The sequence below is a fragment of the Ictidomys tridecemlineatus genome, chromosome 9, assembly GCF_052094955.1.
Source record: "Ictidomys tridecemlineatus isolate mIctTri1 chromosome 9, mIctTri1.hap1, whole genome shotgun sequence".
Classification (NCBI taxonomy): Eukaryota; Metazoa; Chordata; class Mammalia; order Rodentia; family Sciuridae; genus Ictidomys; species Ictidomys tridecemlineatus.
Genome location: NC_135485.1, coordinates 57079331 through 57096835, shown reverse-complemented (window position 1 = coordinate 57096835; position 17505 = coordinate 57079331). Strand labels below are relative to the sequence as shown.

Genomic DNA, 17505 nt, shown 5'->3' with positions numbered 1-17505 from the left:
TCACATTTTAAACAAAATTATATTGGGATGATAAATCACTTACCCATTGGACTGACTAAAATAATCTGCTGCACCTGGGGCCCTAGTTGTTTTAAAAGAGAAGTCAGAAGCTTCACACCAGGCCAACGGACATGGAAATCAAATTCCTGTAATATAAACATTTAAAATATTTAACATCTATAATTCACATTTTGAAGAAAAATATTTTCTTTCTGACTACTAGTGGTACCAGAAACTAAAGTTAAAAATGAAACTGTAGAAAACTTTTATAAAGAAATAGTGGGTGATGAAGCTCAGTGGTAGAACGCTTGTCTTGCATGTGCAGGGCTCTGCGTTCAATCCCCAGTACAAATAAAGAAAACAAATAAATAATTAAATAAAAGTGAGAAATAAAAAGCAATAAAAAAAGTCAATGTAAATTGAATAAACTAACTAAAATGTTAGTGATGAAATAAAACAGTATTTGGCAGAAATAAATAGGATGCAAACAGTATTTTAATAGCTTATATATTTCTTGAAACATGCATATGGACTTCTTGCATGCATGCATGCATGCAGAAGTATGACACAATACATTTTTAAAGGTATACACATGTTGCTTCCTCAATAATACCCAACACGCAATAAAAAAAAGCTTATTAAGATGACAAAAATATGGGGCTGGGGATGTGCCTCAAGCGGTAGCGCGCTTGCCTGGCATGCGTGCGGCCCAGGTTCGATTCTCAGCATCACATACAAACAAAGATGGTGTGTCCGCCGGAAACTAAAAAATAAATATTTAAAAAAAAAAAAAAAAGATGACAAAAATAGGGCTGGGGATGTGGCTCAAGTGGTAGCACACTCGCCTGGCATGTGCGGTGCGCTGGGTTCGATCCTCAACACCACATAAAAATAAAATAAAGATATTGTGTCCACCTAAAACTAAAAAATATTTTAAAAGAAAGATGACAAAAATATCAAGGTTCCCTATTTACCTCCAATAAAGATAACAGGAGAGTGACATTTTCTTGCTGCTTAATGAAAATTTCTGTAAACTGGCTTCCCAAATCCTCACTCTGTCTTGTGGAATTTTCTTCTGTAATATTAAAAAATAAAGTACTTCAACATGACACTGTGTTAATTTAAAGTATCCTTTCATTAAAGAGTTAAGCAGAAACAATATTATTCCTGGTATTTAACAATTCCATACTGAAACAGTATGGCTGGTAGCAATATCACAATTACAATGAAAAGCTTTATTCTCAAAATAACTTTCAATGCCATTTAAATTATTTAAATACATTTTATTCTTCAAATGTTTAAATATGATTATCTGAAGATATTTAAATATTTACATTTTCTCAAGATAGTAAGTTAAACTTCTGTTAGGGAAAGGGAACTGTTTTGGAGGTGATAAAAATATTCTATCTTGAATGTGGTAGTGGTTGCACTACTGAATTCTTTTGTCCAAACTCACAAGACAAACTTCAAAAACTAATTTTTATTATGTATAAATTATATCTCAAAATCCCCTCAAAATATTATTGATATATAGTCCTTGATGACTATTACTATTTTGAATAATTTGATTATAAAATTAAACCAATCATCTGCAGATTCTTTAGTTCCTTTTCCACATATGAAACTAATTCGGCAATAAAGTCAGAATTTAACATTTCATTTCTCATTTATTCTTTAAAAGATTTTCTATCTGTCCTTATTGTTTAAAAGTTTAAAAGTCTTTATTATTTAAATGTTCTTTAATAAAAAAAAAGCAAAGGATCACTAAAACTGGAAGCAACAACTATCAAAAGCAAATAGTCACTTAAGATCTACCTACATTATAAAGTCCATTTAGAGATGGTAAATATACTACTCCCCATTCCCTCACTCATATCAGACACAGCTGATTGATCAGAGTCTCTATTAAACATCGGAATCCTTTTACACATATTGCTCCAGGCAGTGACTATAAGCCAGTGGAGCTGGCAGTAAAAATCAAACCTGTTTACTATTTTACTATTCCTCAGAATTTTTTTTTGGATGTGACATTTTAAAATTAAAATAGTATAGAAACGGAAAAAAAACCAGCAGATGACAGAAAAAAAAAATCAACAGTGATAGTGATAATCCCATCTAATTATTTATACAGTAAAAAGAGATCAAAAAGGAGAAAAAAGTTTTTTCAAGTTTGATTAAGTACCATATATAGTAGGCTAATTCTTCAGAAACTCTAAAAATGTTTCTCTTAATCGTCCCTTTTATCAATAAAATAATTCACTGTTTCTAAGCCTTAAAACTGCTCTTAAGCAGAAAATACTTTTTTTTTTTCTGAGCATAGACTGTTAGGGAGGCAAGGGAACAGGGTAACAGATCAGGAGGCAAGAAGCTTGGGAAGAGGTGAAAGTAGCTATTAGGAGTCATAATCGTTATGAAAATAGAGGGAACAGGATTTGCTGACATACTGCAGAGAAGGATAGATGGGAGAAGAGGGAGAAAAGGTGATTACAAAGGTTTTGGCCTAAAAAATGTAGTTGCTATCTTCTGAGCTGAAAAACACTGTGAGAGAAGCAGGTTAGGAGCACAGAAAGAATCCCAAAGTTAGTTTTCAACATGCTAAGTTTGAGATAGCTCACAAAAATCCAAATGGATATATCAAGTAAGTAGTTGGATAAATGTAAAAATAAATATCAGTGGAGAGAACTGCATTGGACACACACATTAGAATGGCAACCAATGGATAAATGATATTTAAAGTCACAAGATTTGGGTGACAAAGGGCTTCTACAAAAAACATATCTAACACCACACTTAATGGTGAAAGATGGTATGTTTTCCCCTTAAGCAAAGGAAGAGGCAACAATGTGCTTTCTTAGAAATTCTAGTCAAGACTGTCCTGAAAATCCTAGCCAGTGCCATAAGGCAGGAAAAAAAAAGAAAAGGCATACAGAATAGAAAAAGAAGTGAAACTGTCTTATGTGTAGGTGACATGCTTGTCTATGCAGAGAATCTTATAAAATCTACAAAAAAAGAAATTAGAATTAATAAGTAAGCTTAGCAGAGTAAAGGAATAAAAGGTCATTATGCAAAATCAATTATAATTCTATACAACAGCAATGAACAACTAGAAATTGAAATTTAAAAACTGGGCCAGCCAGCACCAAAAAGAATAAATTTTAGAGAATAGGACAGACAGCAGAATACATCAGACACTAGAAAGGCAATATGTCAATCAATGGAAGGGTAACTGATGTGATACAGCAATTTGTATACGGGGTAAAGTTGGGAGTTCATAACCCACTTGAATCAGACTGTGAAAGATGATGTATTAAGAACTGTGTAATGTTTTGAACGACCAACAATAAAAAAATAAATAAAATAAAAAAAATAAAATATAGACCACATAGCAAAAAAAAAAAAAAAAAAAAAGAATAAATTTGGCATAAATGCTTACAACTTATACTGATATTGCGTAAAAACTCTAAAATGCTACTGAAGAAATTAAAGAGCTAAATATATTGTGTTCTTATCTCACAAGGCACAATATTGTTAAAATATCAGTTTTCCCCCAATTGGTATAGAGAGTCAACAGAATCAATTAAAATTTCAATTGGCCTTTTCATTGAAATTCACAGATTCTACAATTGGTATGCAAATGTAAAAAATCTGTCAAAACAATTCCACAGAACAGTTTTCATTACATAATTTCAGGATTTATTATACAGCTACAGTAATTAAAATAGTGCTGTGTAGGCAAAAAAAATAGATAACACAAATCAATAGAAGAAAAGAGAAAGTTCAGAAATAAACTCATTTATTTTGAATTACAGACTTAAGACTTAAGGAAAACTAGAAATGGACCATGATTTAATTGTAAGAGTTAAAACTACAAATTTTCAAAGGACAACACAGGGGAAAATCTTAGCTGAGATTTGGCGAAGATTTTGTAAATAGGACACAAAAAGCCTAAATCATAAAAGGATAAAAACTCGTAAGATGAACCTATTTAAAATTTAAACATTTTGCTCTTCAAAAAACAATGTTAGAAAGTGTCATAGACTGAAAAAATGTGAAACATATATCACAAAGGATTTGCATGTAGAATATGTAAAGAACTACCACAACTCAAGTGTAAGACAACCCAGTAAAAAAACAGGAAAATGATTTAAATATAACACTTCACTGAAGAATAAAGAAGGTATGGATGGGAAAAAGAAAAAAAAAAAAGAAATCACAGGAGAAGTTGTTTAACAACATTATTCATTAGGAGAATACATATTAAAATTATAATAGGCTACTAGAACAACTAAAAAGTAAATAAAAACAAACAAAAAACCTGATTACACCAAGTGTTGGAGAGTATATGGAAGAATTTGAACCCACACATTACTGTTGGAAATGTAAAATATTACTTGTTTGGAAAATGCTTTGACTGGATGTGATGGTACCTGCCCATGATCCCAGCAACTCAGGAGGCTGAGGAAAGAGGATTACAAGTTCAAATTCAGCCTCAGTAACTTATTGAGGATCTAAGCAACTGAGTGAAAGCCTATCTCAAAACAAAAAAAATAAAAAGAGCTGGGAATGTGACTCAGTGGTTAAGTGCCCCTGGGTTCAATCATTGCTACAAAAAAAAAAAAAAAAAAGATTATATAGCCACACAAAAAATAAAAAGGAATGACCTACTGATATGGGTTAAAAAGAAAAAATACTGAGTGAAAGAAGCTACACCCCCCCCACCAAGAACACACTGTATGATTTCATTTATATAAAATTCTACAATAATATAATATAATCTACAGTGACATAAAGCACATTTGTGACTAAATAGGGGCAAGAAGGAAGCACAAAATTTTTAATAAGTTCAGTATTCTGATAGTGGTGCTGGTGGCTTCACAAATTTATACATATACCAAAATTAATCAAACTGTACATTTATACATGTGTACTTACTATATATTAATTATACTTCAATAAAGCTGTATACGCAGGAAGAAAACCAAGTAGAGCTATCAAGTAAGAATTTAAATGTGCAAGTATATAAATATATAATGTATATTATTTCTGTGGAGAGGTCTAGATTGGCAATACACATTTGAGAATGGCAAACATAAATAATATCTGAAATCACCAGCACAGATGAGATCACCAAGGGAGAGATAAGAAAAAGAAAATGTGTCCTGAGGCATTCCAATATTAACAGGTTGGGGAGATGAGGAGGAAAAACGCAAAGGAGAATAAAAAAGTAAATAGTTCGGGGCTGGGGCTGTAGCTCAGTGGTAGAGCACTTGCCTCGCAGGTGTGAGACCCTGGGTTCGATCCTCAACACCACATAAAAATAAATAAAGGAAGGAAGGAAGGAAGGAAGGAAGGAAGGAAGATATTGTATTCATCTACAACTAAAAAAAAAGAAAGAAAAAGAAAAATTAGACAGTGAGATAAGAAGACAACTTAGGGGACTGTGGAGACTGAGAAGTAAATGAAAAAAAAATGCCTCAAGAAAAATAAGTTGATTAAATGAGTATTATCATCAAGATGTGAAAGATGTTAAAAAGTTCATTAATAATATTTCCAGAAATTGCATTTTATAAATGAGTCCTAATATTTTATTTTATATTTATACTTTTATGATAAGAATTGTATGCAATCTAAATAAAAAGAGTAGTTATTTGAGTTTATGATGATTTGGATTCTAAATAAACACAAATTCATTGCATATTATTTAACATTGGCACACTATTAATTTTTTGTTCTTTAAGTTTCATTTTTTAGGTTAGTGGTAGCTTTAGAAGTATTGTTTAGGGAAGCAGTAACTATTTCCACTTCAGGAAAAACAGGTAGAGAAGATAAAAGGATAAAAAAGTATACAAAGTGACTATACTTAAAAAGCTATCACATCAGGATTGATTATCATAAAGACAGAAGGAAGTTCTGGAGTATAAGGAAATCAAAAGGGAGGGAGTAAAGATGAGAAAGGGGAAGAAATGTGAAATGAATTTAACAAAATCATTCATGTGTATATATAAATATACCACAGGAAATTTTACCTACAAGTCTATGTAAAAAGCACCAATCAAAAATAAGTGAAAGAAGATCAGTAGAGGAAGGTGAATAAGCGGAGGGAGAGAATGAGAATAGAGACTGAAATGAAATTCCATAGATGTATGACTTTGTCAAAATAAACCCAAGGGCTAGGGTTGTGGCTCAGTGGCAGAGTGCTTGCCTAGCATGTGTGAGACACTGGATTTGATCCCCAGTACCATATAAAAATAAACAAATAAAAGTATTGTGTCCATCTACTACTAAAAAAACAATTAAAAGTTATCTTGCATCTTTAAATACACAAATTAATAAACCCAAGTACTATGTATAACTATAATGTTCTGATAAAAAAAAGAGTCAAAAATTTTTCAATGCAATCATTAGGATCCTGCATGACCACTGATTTGGTGAGGATATTAAGGTGGCAGGGGCTTGATTCTACAAAGGCCTAAAATTAATCATAAGGAAGCCTAACACTCAAACATTACTAGAGTAGATTTAAGGAACATTCTAGCTATGGATCTGCATAAAGGATTTCCTATTGTTCCTTTGGGAGCTGATAAATTTCTGTGTTTTAATTATTAGCATACCCTAGAAGTAAAATCTTGTTTGGTAAATTGTGATTTTCAAAATTCAAAAGTGAATTTAAAATTGGAGCTGGGAAAAACACCAATTAAATAGCAAGAACTGCATACCCTTCCTATTTATTTGCAAGTTGACATAGTGATGGAAAGGTAATCTGGGAAGAAACTGAAAAATATATAAGCATATAGGAGCTGATAAAATCTTTTGAAAATTCTCCTCTTTATAATCAGCTATGAATAGGAGCTCTGCTTCTCAGTGTGGTAAACAGCATGTAGCCAATAAACTCTCTCAAGATTTCGAAGGATAATTGGTCTCTCTTTTGAAAGCCAACCCAGAGCCCTATGAACCATGGTTATGGGGTAGATCACACCAAGAACACCAAGAATCTCTAGTCAAATTCTAATAAAATTCTATATATTGGAAAATAAAATTTAATGAAAAGTAGTTCATGGAGAATACATGAGATAAATAAAAAGTTCTCCAAATACATAAGAAATCTGTAGATTTCAGATTTCCTATTCATAGATGATTATGAAAGACAAGTAACAATATGCACATCATAGTGGTGATATCTGTAGTCCCAGCTACTAGTGAAGCTGAGGCAAGAGGATCTCTTAAGCCCAGGAATTTGAGGCTAGCCTGAGCAACACAGTGAGATCCCATTTCAAAAACAAAACAAAATGGGGCTGGGGATGTGGCTCAAGCGGTAGCGTCCTCGCCCGGGTTCAATCCTCAGCACCACATACAAACAACGATGTTGTGTCCGCCAAAAAAGTGAAAAATAAATATTAAAATTCTCTCTCTTTCTCTAAAAAAAAAATGTGTTCCTTCCTTTCTCTCTTCTCTACTTTCTTCCTTTAAAAAAAAATGAAATAAAGTAAGACTAAACAAAAGCTACCAAAAGACAAATACTACATTCTCTCTGCCTTAGAATTGTCTCTCTAGTATTTTTCAAAATGCAGGAAACACACATTAATACGCATGATGAAAGCAAGTACCTGTAGGCAAGTATCCTTGGATAAAACAAAGTTGAACAGCCTTCTTCACTGTAGGCTTCTCAGTGCTTACTACCCTTGGGTAAATTCTGTGGTGCTTCAGAAGGAATTACTGCATATTATGTTTGTAATTAGGAATCCCTTTTAATTTAGAGCACTCTGTGAAATCTTTGGCTACACTTTGAGGAATGCAGGTCTAACAGCCGAAAAAGTTTAATTCAATGTTTACACTGAGCACAAGCTAACAACCTTGCAAGAAGAATACCTTTGATTTACTCTGTGGATGTATCATATAAAATATTATATCTTATCAGTTATATAATTAAGATCTAAATTTTGAATTTAAGTACTAAGATGTGGTCCTATTCCAAGGATCAATGGTGCTTTATAGTTTAAAACTGTCAAGTAAGTGGGGCGCAGTCATGCAGAGCTCGGAACTTCCTGGGAAGAAGGCCAAGGAACCCTTGCTTCATAAAGAAAAGCAAATAAAAGATGCACAGCCGGAGGCAGGAGGAAGAAATCCTTGGAGTCTCCTGAGACCCCAAGTTCTCCTGCTTAAGAGAAGCTGGTAAACTGAAATGTAGCTCGCTGCATTGAGTGAAACTGGGAAACTAGTTTTCACGTGGACGCTGTAATTTTGCGTCACATTATAAAATGTGACGTAACTGAGTTGAGGGAAGGGGATGGTTTAATACGCTTTGATGGACATGGCAGTTTTTCTTTCCTTCTTCAGCCAGACACAGAAGAGCAAACTATATTGCAGAAATGAATAAGACAGAATGGAGGATTTGAGAAAACTGGTTCAAACAAAATTTGGCTGGCATCAGACAAAAGAACTTGACAAAAATCTGCCCCTCAGGTCTCTCTGCAGTCCTGCTTCCTTACTACTGGAATCCGAGCTAAAATTGATGGCCTGCATATACATATTTGTGTGTATAGATTTAAGGTGACTGGGAAAGTAGCTCAGTGGCAGAATGCTTGCTTAGCATGTACAAGACTCTGGGTTCGATCCCCAGCACTGCAAAAATATATGGAGAAGGAGATTCGAAGGAACTGTTGTGGGTTGACTTATCTCCTCCAAAAAGATGCCAGTGTGACCAAAGATCGTTTAGAGACATCAATCTACACATACTCAGTCCATTGGTCTTGAAATCTGCAGAATGTTCCAGGTGTTGAAGCATTTTTGCCCCTACTCTACCTAGTGGAAAATATTTGGGGAATTTATAAAGTTGGAAAAAAAAAAAAAACAAAACAAAAACCCATCATCAAACCATTCGGATAATCCATTGCTGAAAGGAATTTTATCACAAGTATGAATTACCCTGACTCCACCTGGAATTTTCATCTGATATTCCAGTGGCCTATGATAATGTCAGTCAGTTGGCATTTCTTAACAGCCACTGTGTACAGAGTGGATTTCTAAATTCTAAAAAGAAAAAAAGTACTGATCAGGAGGGGCTTCCTTCTAATTGGGAAAAAAATCCAGGTCACTCACAAAGACATAAAAATGAAATATTCAGAGTGTATTTATTTGTCATCTTACTTTTGCTCATTAATTTAATCTCTATAAACTAAGCTTTAGGTTAGGAGGCAGACTCCATGCCTTTATAGAATCTTCTATTCTCAGTCTAAACCCCTGCTACATTTGTCGGAGCTTCTTAGAAATTCAATCTCCACCTTATTCTTACAGAACCTGAATTTGTATTTGAACAAGGTGCCAAATCGCATGTATGTATATTACATTATTAAAAAAAACTGATCTAAACTGTTAAAAAATTTTTAAAAAAATAAAACTGTCAAGCATTAAGAAAGTGTTAGTGAAATACACTCTATTTCATTTAAGGCATTTTCATATGACAGCACTTTCAACTTTAACAGAGTCCCCCAAATTAGCTAAGCAATTAAGTTAATACACAAAGCTTTTGGTGTAGTGGTAAATCAAGCTAAAACTACTAAGCTACTATAATAATTATATATAAAACTTATAAACCAAAATTACAACCACTGGAAATTGTGTTTTTATTATACACACACACACACACACACACACACACAGAGGTAGGAGTTAAGTAAACACTCTCTCACCTAGTATACTATATTGCAAATCCTAGAGTTGTTTATTTTTTACATGGTATAGTTTATTTTTTATACCTACTTATTATAACCTGTAAAAGTAAATGACCTTCTACTGTAAGACAAGTGAAAAACTAAAAATGAAATATCCTTGGTTACTATAATGAAAATAAACTTGATAGAGATAAGCAAAATCAAAGACTACATTTTTAAGTCCTTTTTTTTTTTTTAAAGAGAGAGTGAGAGAGGAGAGAGAGAGAGAATTTTTTTTTTAATATTTATTTTTTAGTTCTCGGCGGACACAACATCTTTGTTGGTATGTGGTGCTGAGGATCGAACTCGGGCCCCACGCATGCCAGGCGAGCGCGCTACCGCTTGAGCCACATCCCCAGCCCATTTTTAAGTCCTTATATCCCTCTGAACACTTTTAATTCAACACCTATAGATACATTTATTTACAGTTGTACTTTTTTCCTGAAATGTAAACAATATTTTAAAATATAACTGGACTTTTATTCAGACCTCCACTTTATACCAAGTTCACAACCCATATTACAGAGAACAAAATTATAGATTCTCTATAAAAGTAATCTTATTCAGAGAGCAGGAATATGAAGTAATCTTCTTTTGCACTGTGGTCTATCAGTTAAACAAGTATACCTATGTTTTTAAATGGTTATCTGAACCTTCTATAAACCCGTTATGTAAATTATGCAACTTAATAAAGAATCTAGACAGAAAAATAAAAAAATAAAATTGGCCACTACTTATTCAATTAGAAATCTACGGAATACTTAAAAAAATGACAGTAAGAAAATACCATTCTTCTCTTAACTGGATGATACTGTATAAATTACGTAGTCTCTAGGCTTTCATTTTCTCATTTTTAGAAAAGAGAAAAATAACACCAAGCCTCACAGACTGGTATGAGGATAGTGGGTTAGTGAACATGAAAGGACTCTGCAAATTTTAAAGCTCTTTATAAATATGAAAAACAATAATAGAAACAACAACTATTAGTCTGTACTATCCAAAAAGGAAATGGCTTGAGAAAAGTCAAGGTACATTACTCTGGGGGCTGGGGATGTGGCTCAAGCGGTAGCACGCTCGCCTGGCATGCGTGCGGCCCGGGTTCAATCCTCAGCACCACATACAAACAAAGATGTTGTGTCCACCGAAAACTAAAAAATAAATATTAAAAATTTTTTTAAAAAGGTACATTGCTCTGGTGGTTTTCTGATTTCTAACAAGGGATTCAAATGTTGCAAAAGGCAATGCCACATATAGTAAGTTAGTTTCTTTGTTGTTTCTCTGTTAGGTATAGGCAACTTTGTTATGTACCATTTTAAACCTATTTCATACAAGAATATTTCATTCTTCATTTTAAGAAGTTAAGTATCTCAGAAAAATTAGTAAAATAAAACTTGGTTACTTTAATTATGAGGAAAAGTAAATAGAACTTGACATTCCACTAAAGTACAAATGAATTCTATGAATTAATGTAAAAAATGTCAGTAACTAGAATATTATTGTGCATGCATTATTTTAAAGGAACAATATCAATATATAAATAGTCTCTAAACTGGAACACCTTCCAGTTCTTATTAAATATAGATAGATAAATATGTATACATAGATACATATGTGTATGTATATACTCAAATATTATTTTTAAATAAACTGTCTAAAATTTTTTTGGAAGTACAAACAAAATAATTTAGATAAATTGTCCTACAAGAGAAAATGCTTTGATTTTATTTTTAAAAGCACTAGAACATTTGTGTGTGTGTGTGTGTTCTAAGAGAGTAAACACATTTAGTAGTGATAAGAATAACAGTTAACATAAGATTATCAAATATTCCTCTTCAATTAAGGAATTCTGACACAGTGAATCAAATCTCACTTTTTACCAGCTAGAAAAAACATAACTTGACAGTGTCCTTTTTTATTATTAAAAATTATGCCTAAAAGCATCATGCATATGTAAATGCAATCTATTACCTGCAAAATCATCTGGAAAAGTAGACAAAAATAAATAAAAGACAAGTAGGTAATAAAACAACTTTATAAAAGTGTAGTTGTATATGTGTAAAATAGCTTAAAAAAGAAAATCAAGAGACTAACACTCATTTTAGTCAAATAGCTAAGACACCCTAAAAGATTATCACTAAATTAAGGTAACCCTCAAGGAAAAGAACTCTAAAATAGATTATGTCAGCTAAGAATTACCTTTCAATGAAACAGTAAATAAAGTATCAATAACTAAAGGATACATTTCTCAATATTTAGTTTCTAAAAATTGATTCCGAATGAGTAAATTTTCAGAAGAAAAATTTATTCTACTACTGTTTATATAAAGAATTGTTTTTCCTCTTTTAGCCAAAGGATTTTTAGATGCTAAATAAAAAAAAAAATAGCCCAAATACAAAAAGAAAAACAGAAAAAGCAGGTATTAAACATGATTATATTCTAAGATTGTGACAAGGGAAACTACCTATCTACAAAATATTGTTACTATGCACTTTTTTTTTAAAAAGAGAGAAATTATCCCCTGCACACTAAGAAGAAAAGCTACATTTCTAATATGAAATAACTAAGAAAAAATAAAAAGGAAAGCCTTCCTTTAGCATGTTTGAACACTTGTACTGCATTTCATTTTCTCTTCTTGGAATTGAGAGTATTCAACACAATTTCATTTTACAGGTTCCTATTACTAGTATTCTATGAATTTTACATCTACATATATTTCTGCTCTACTTTCATTTTAATAAAATATGAACAAGATCAACATATATCTACATTTCTTTATGCTTTGTCTACCCAGAATTTTAACATCAATATTGATACTGAATATAAATATCATTTTATAATTCTAACCAAAGGGATAATATCAATACATAAGTGGTCTCTGAACTGAAAATCTTCCAGTTCTTACTGAATATAGATAGGAAAACATGTATACATACATGTGTGTGTGTATATACACTCAAATATTTTTAAATAAATTGTCTAAAATTTTATTGTCTAAAGTGTTATTTACTTTATAGAATTTTATTTTACAGAATAAAATATAGAGCATATAGAATATATAGAATAACAATATAGACTATATAGAATAAAATATAAATAATACTTTAGAACAAAACAACATATAGAACATATAGAATAAAACATATAGACAAAATATACAGACTTTCAGTCAAGTGTTTCACAAAGTGACAATAAAATTAACAACAGACTACCTTAAGTATGCAAATATTTGAAACAAAAAAGGAAAAGGAGAATGTACCAAACAAATGTGTGGATTCAAACAGATTCATGGACTGGGGCTATAGCTAAGTGACAGAGCGCTTGCCTAGCATGTGTAAGGCGCTGCGTTCAATCCTTAGCACCACATAAAAATGAAACAAATGAAATAAAGGCATGCTGTTTATCTACAACTACCAAAAAAAAAAAAAAAATATATATATATATATATATATATAATTTCACACCAACCGGACAATATAAATGGAAAAAAGCTTTATAAACTTAATAAATCATGCTTTATAAACATAAGTTTATAAAAAAAGTTTAAGAATTTATTATGAAAAAATCCTCTCATTTTGTAATGCTTATCATAATAACACATATATAAAATAGTTAAATTCCAGTCAATAGCCAAATGTGGTTTTTAACTCAAAATTGGCTAATCTGCACACTACCTAAAGCCAAATACAAAGAGGAGAGAAATATCACTCAAGCAAAGATTTTATTCCATTTCCTCATAATTTCCCAAATCACACACAAAACAATCATCCTAAAGACATTTGCAAGGGCTGAGCTTACTTATTTTGTGATTAAATAATAATAAGAAGAAAAATAAATAAACTTGTAAAATAAATACCAATTTAAAATCTGCAAAATTGGTACAATCCAATTAACTTTTGCATAAAAACACAGTAAAATAAGTGGGAACTTACCTACTTCTTCTTCTTCATCATTAGATATTATATTATATAATGTGTCCAAAGCATAACCTATTATTTCAGAATCCGAACTGAAAAAAAGAAATTATTATACACTGCTAGTTAGAGTGTAAACTGTTATGATCATTTTTAGACAGTTTTCAGCAAGACTAAAGGAAACATTCCACTTGTAAAAATATACTCTAATATTAAAAATATCAGTGTACAAACTATAAAGAGTGTGCAAACAACTTAAATGTTCAATAACAAAAAATTACCATGGCGGGACTGGGGCTGTAGCTCAGTGGGAGATCACTTGCCTCACATGCGTAAGGCATTGGGTTCTAACCTCAGCACTACATGAAAATAAATAAAGATATTGTGTCCATCTACAACTTAAAAAAATATTTTAAAAAATACTATGGCAAATCCATACACTTTAAGATATAGCAATGGAAGAACTGTATTTTCAAAGAATATTTAATGGCAAAGTAATTAAAACACACAGATACAATGCCAAGTGAAAAAAAATTAACCCAACAATTAACTAATAGAACAATCCCATTTAGTAACACACACACACACACACACACACACACACACACACACACCCTGTCTTTATATATTTCTAAAAAAATTATCAATTTGTAGCCAGAAATTGGGTGCATGACTATATCTGGGAGGCTAAGGAAGGAAGATTGCAAATTCAAGACTAGCCTGGGCAACTTATCAATAGTCTGTCTCAAAATAAAAAATAAAAAAGGGTTGAGAATATAGCCCAGTGGCAGAGTATCTCTGGGCTCAAATCCCTAGTACCAAAAATATAAAGAGATAAATAAATAAAAAATAAAGGTGTAAAATAAATCTAACTTCAAAAGCAACAAAATTAGCACAACTTGGTTAATTTTATGTATGTGTGGATAGCTACGTACCTCCGTATATCACATAGACATATAGTATTATATGTAGTTGGACTACCTTCACCACACTTTATTCTCTTAAGAAAACAAAACAAAACAAAAACCTTAGGGTGACTATATAATTTATAAAATGAGGATGTATAACGTTTTGTTGTGCTGACAGTCAAATTTTGAAATCATGTAGGATGATGACAGCATTTAGAGTAGTAGCAAGAGTGAAATACAGGTCCCCTCACCACCAAAAACAAAACAAAACAAAACAAAAACCTCACAATTATATGTAATGATGAAAGGATGAATGTGTTCCCTCTAAGATCAGGAATATGATAGCAATGTTCCAGTTTACCACCTCTATCTCTTACCATCTCTATCCAACAATGAAACGGAAGTTCAAGTTAGAATACTACACAAGAAAATGAAGTAAAAGATACATAGATTGGAAAGGAAAAGTAAAACTATACCTATTCATTGATGACATATAAGATTGGAAAGGAAAAGTAAAATACACCTATTCATAGATGACATATTTTATACATAGAAAATCCTAAGGAATCCACTAAAAAATTGTTAGAACTAATAAATTCAGCAAAGTCACAAGACACAAGGAATATACAAAAATCCACTGAATAATCAGAAAATGAATTTAAGAAAATTGTGTGTAAATAACATCAAGAAGATTGGTACAAATAATAAAATATTTTGAAATAAACTTTACTAAAGATCATAAGACTCATGCACTGAAAAATGCAAAATAGTGTTGAAAAAAGTGTCCAAGAACTAAATAAATAAAACGATACCCTGTGTTCATAGATAGAAAAAGGCAATATTGTTAATACAGTAATAAACCGCAAATTGATATATAAATTCAACGCAACCCATCAAAACACTAGCTGCCATTTTTGCAGAAATTGACAAATTGATTATAAAAGGTCATATGGAAAGGTACTGTATTCAGAATAGCCAAAAAAACAAAGATGGATATCTTGGAAGAACTCTGTGGCCCAGGATCAGGGGTGAGAGTCTCCAAGTGGGCATCATGAACAGATCTAAAGAAAACTGCATTTCAGGGTCCATTAATGTAAATCGAATAATTTGTAATTGTATTTATAAAACTCATTTGGAGATTGAGCCAGCACCTGGAATTCTTCCCAGCTTTACTTTAGGTTGTAATTTTAGATCCCTTATATATCCTACATGCCTGCAGCCTGCTGTGTTATGGATGCTTATTTCAGCATTATTTCAGAAGTAACTGACTTTGTATTTGAAGTTTCACACTCTCCCTATATAAAGAGTGCTGATGAACTGAAAATGGGGCTTTGAGGCCTCTCTCTTTCAGCACTAGCCCTTGGTTTATAATGGGCTGTTGAAGCTGGAGAAAATCTTGCCCATTCCCTCAATCTGCTGTGATTACTAAGCCTTTAATACACTACACACAGGCATGTGAATAATACATTTTAGTAATAACTTTTTGAAGAGCTTACATGTTTCTTCTCTGTTAAAGTTCTTTTTGTGGAAGCTCATTTTGCATTTTCATTTAGAAAATGAAAAATTGGCAAATAACGGCAATAAGTTTATTGTGGAAAGCCTGGCATATACCAAAATTTAGATCTTCTTCACTTAGTCTTTTTTCTAAACATATGTACTATCAAAATAACTTTAATGGAGTTGGGATTTTTATATTAAGCTTTAAAAGCAATTTAGCAATATATTTCCAAGGCATTGAGAATTCTTAGAAAATGTTCAATGTCTCCCTCATTGGGTGTAAGTTTAGTTAATGAACCTTGTTAAGGTAGTGTGATTTTGTTTTTAGGGTGAGGAACTAGGGTTGGGGCAGGAAGTATTTAAATATCTGTTCCAGCCATTTTCATTCTTCTACAAATGCTCATTAAAATAGCATTTCTTCCCAGCAGCTCCAGAGGCTGAGACAGGGGAATTGTCAAGTTCAAAATCAGCTTCAGCAACTAAGTGAGGCTTGAAGAAAGATTGTAAGATCCTATCTCAAAATAAAGAATAAAAAAAGGGGTAGGTGACTTGGGAGGCTGAGGCAGGATGATCGCAAATTTAAAACCAGCCTCAGCAAAAGCGAGATGCTAAGCAACTCAGTGAGATCCTGTCTCTACATAAAATACAAAATAGGGCTGAGGATGTGGCTCAGTGGTCAAGTGCCCCTGAGTTCAATCCCTGGTACCAAAAAAAAAAAGCGGGGGGTGGGGAGGTGGGCTAGGGATGTGATTCAATGGTTAAGTTCCCCTGTGCTCAATCTCTAGTACCAAAAAAAAAAAAAAAAAAAACCACACAATAACAACAAACAATTTTTACCTTCCATCTATTATCAGTGTCATTTATTATTTTGCTATACTAAGAAATAATGTTGAAGAAAGCAATAATAAAAAAAACATAGAACAACAAAAGTTTAAGAACTCATATTTGGGGCTGGGGTTGTGGCTCAGTGGCAGAGCACTGGTCTCACACATGTGAGGCACTGAGTTGGATCCTCAGCACCACATAAAAATGAATAAACAAAATAAAAATATTTTTTAAAAAAGAATTCATATTTGCAGATTTCAAAATTTAATATAAAATTACAGTAATCAAGACAGCATGGTACAGGATGATACACATTTAGATCACCAGAATAGAACTGAAAATCCAGAAATAAATAGCAATATTTATTTGAGCTGATTTTCTGCAAGGGGGCCAAGATCATTCAATAAAGAAAGAATCATCTCTTTAACAGATGGTACTGGGTCGATTAGATATGAACATGCAAAAGAATGAAGTGGGGCTCCTTTCTCACACCTTATATAAAAATTAACTCAAAATGGATGAAGACCTAAATGCAGGAGCTGAAGTTATAAAACTCTTTGAAGAAAATACAGGCATAAATCTGCAAAATCTTGGATTAGGCAATGTTTTTTTAAAATATGACACCAAAATCACACATAACAAAAGATAAAACAGATA

The 17505-nt window shown here is 32.1% G+C and overlaps 1 protein-coding gene across 3 annotated transcripts in view; it reads right to left on the bottom strand.

Moving 5' to 3' along the window:
• Window positions 1-17505, bottom strand: part of Uso1 (USO1 vesicle transport factor) — a 71113-nt gene that overhangs the window by 35529 nt on the left and 18079 nt on the right. For 2 of the 3 annotated variants that reach the window (XM_078021417.1, XM_078021418.1), the window contains exons 4-6: window positions 13637-13713; window positions 975-1075; window positions 44-146 (exon numbers count right to left, since the gene is read on the bottom strand). In XM_078021417.1, the coding sequence (XP_077877543.1) occupies window positions 44-146; window positions 975-1075; window positions 13637-13713 (281 nt within the window). The remainder of the gene's footprint in view (window positions 1-43; window positions 147-974; window positions 1076-13636; window positions 13714-17505) is intronic. The other variant, XM_078021419.1, reaches the window with a different exon arrangement.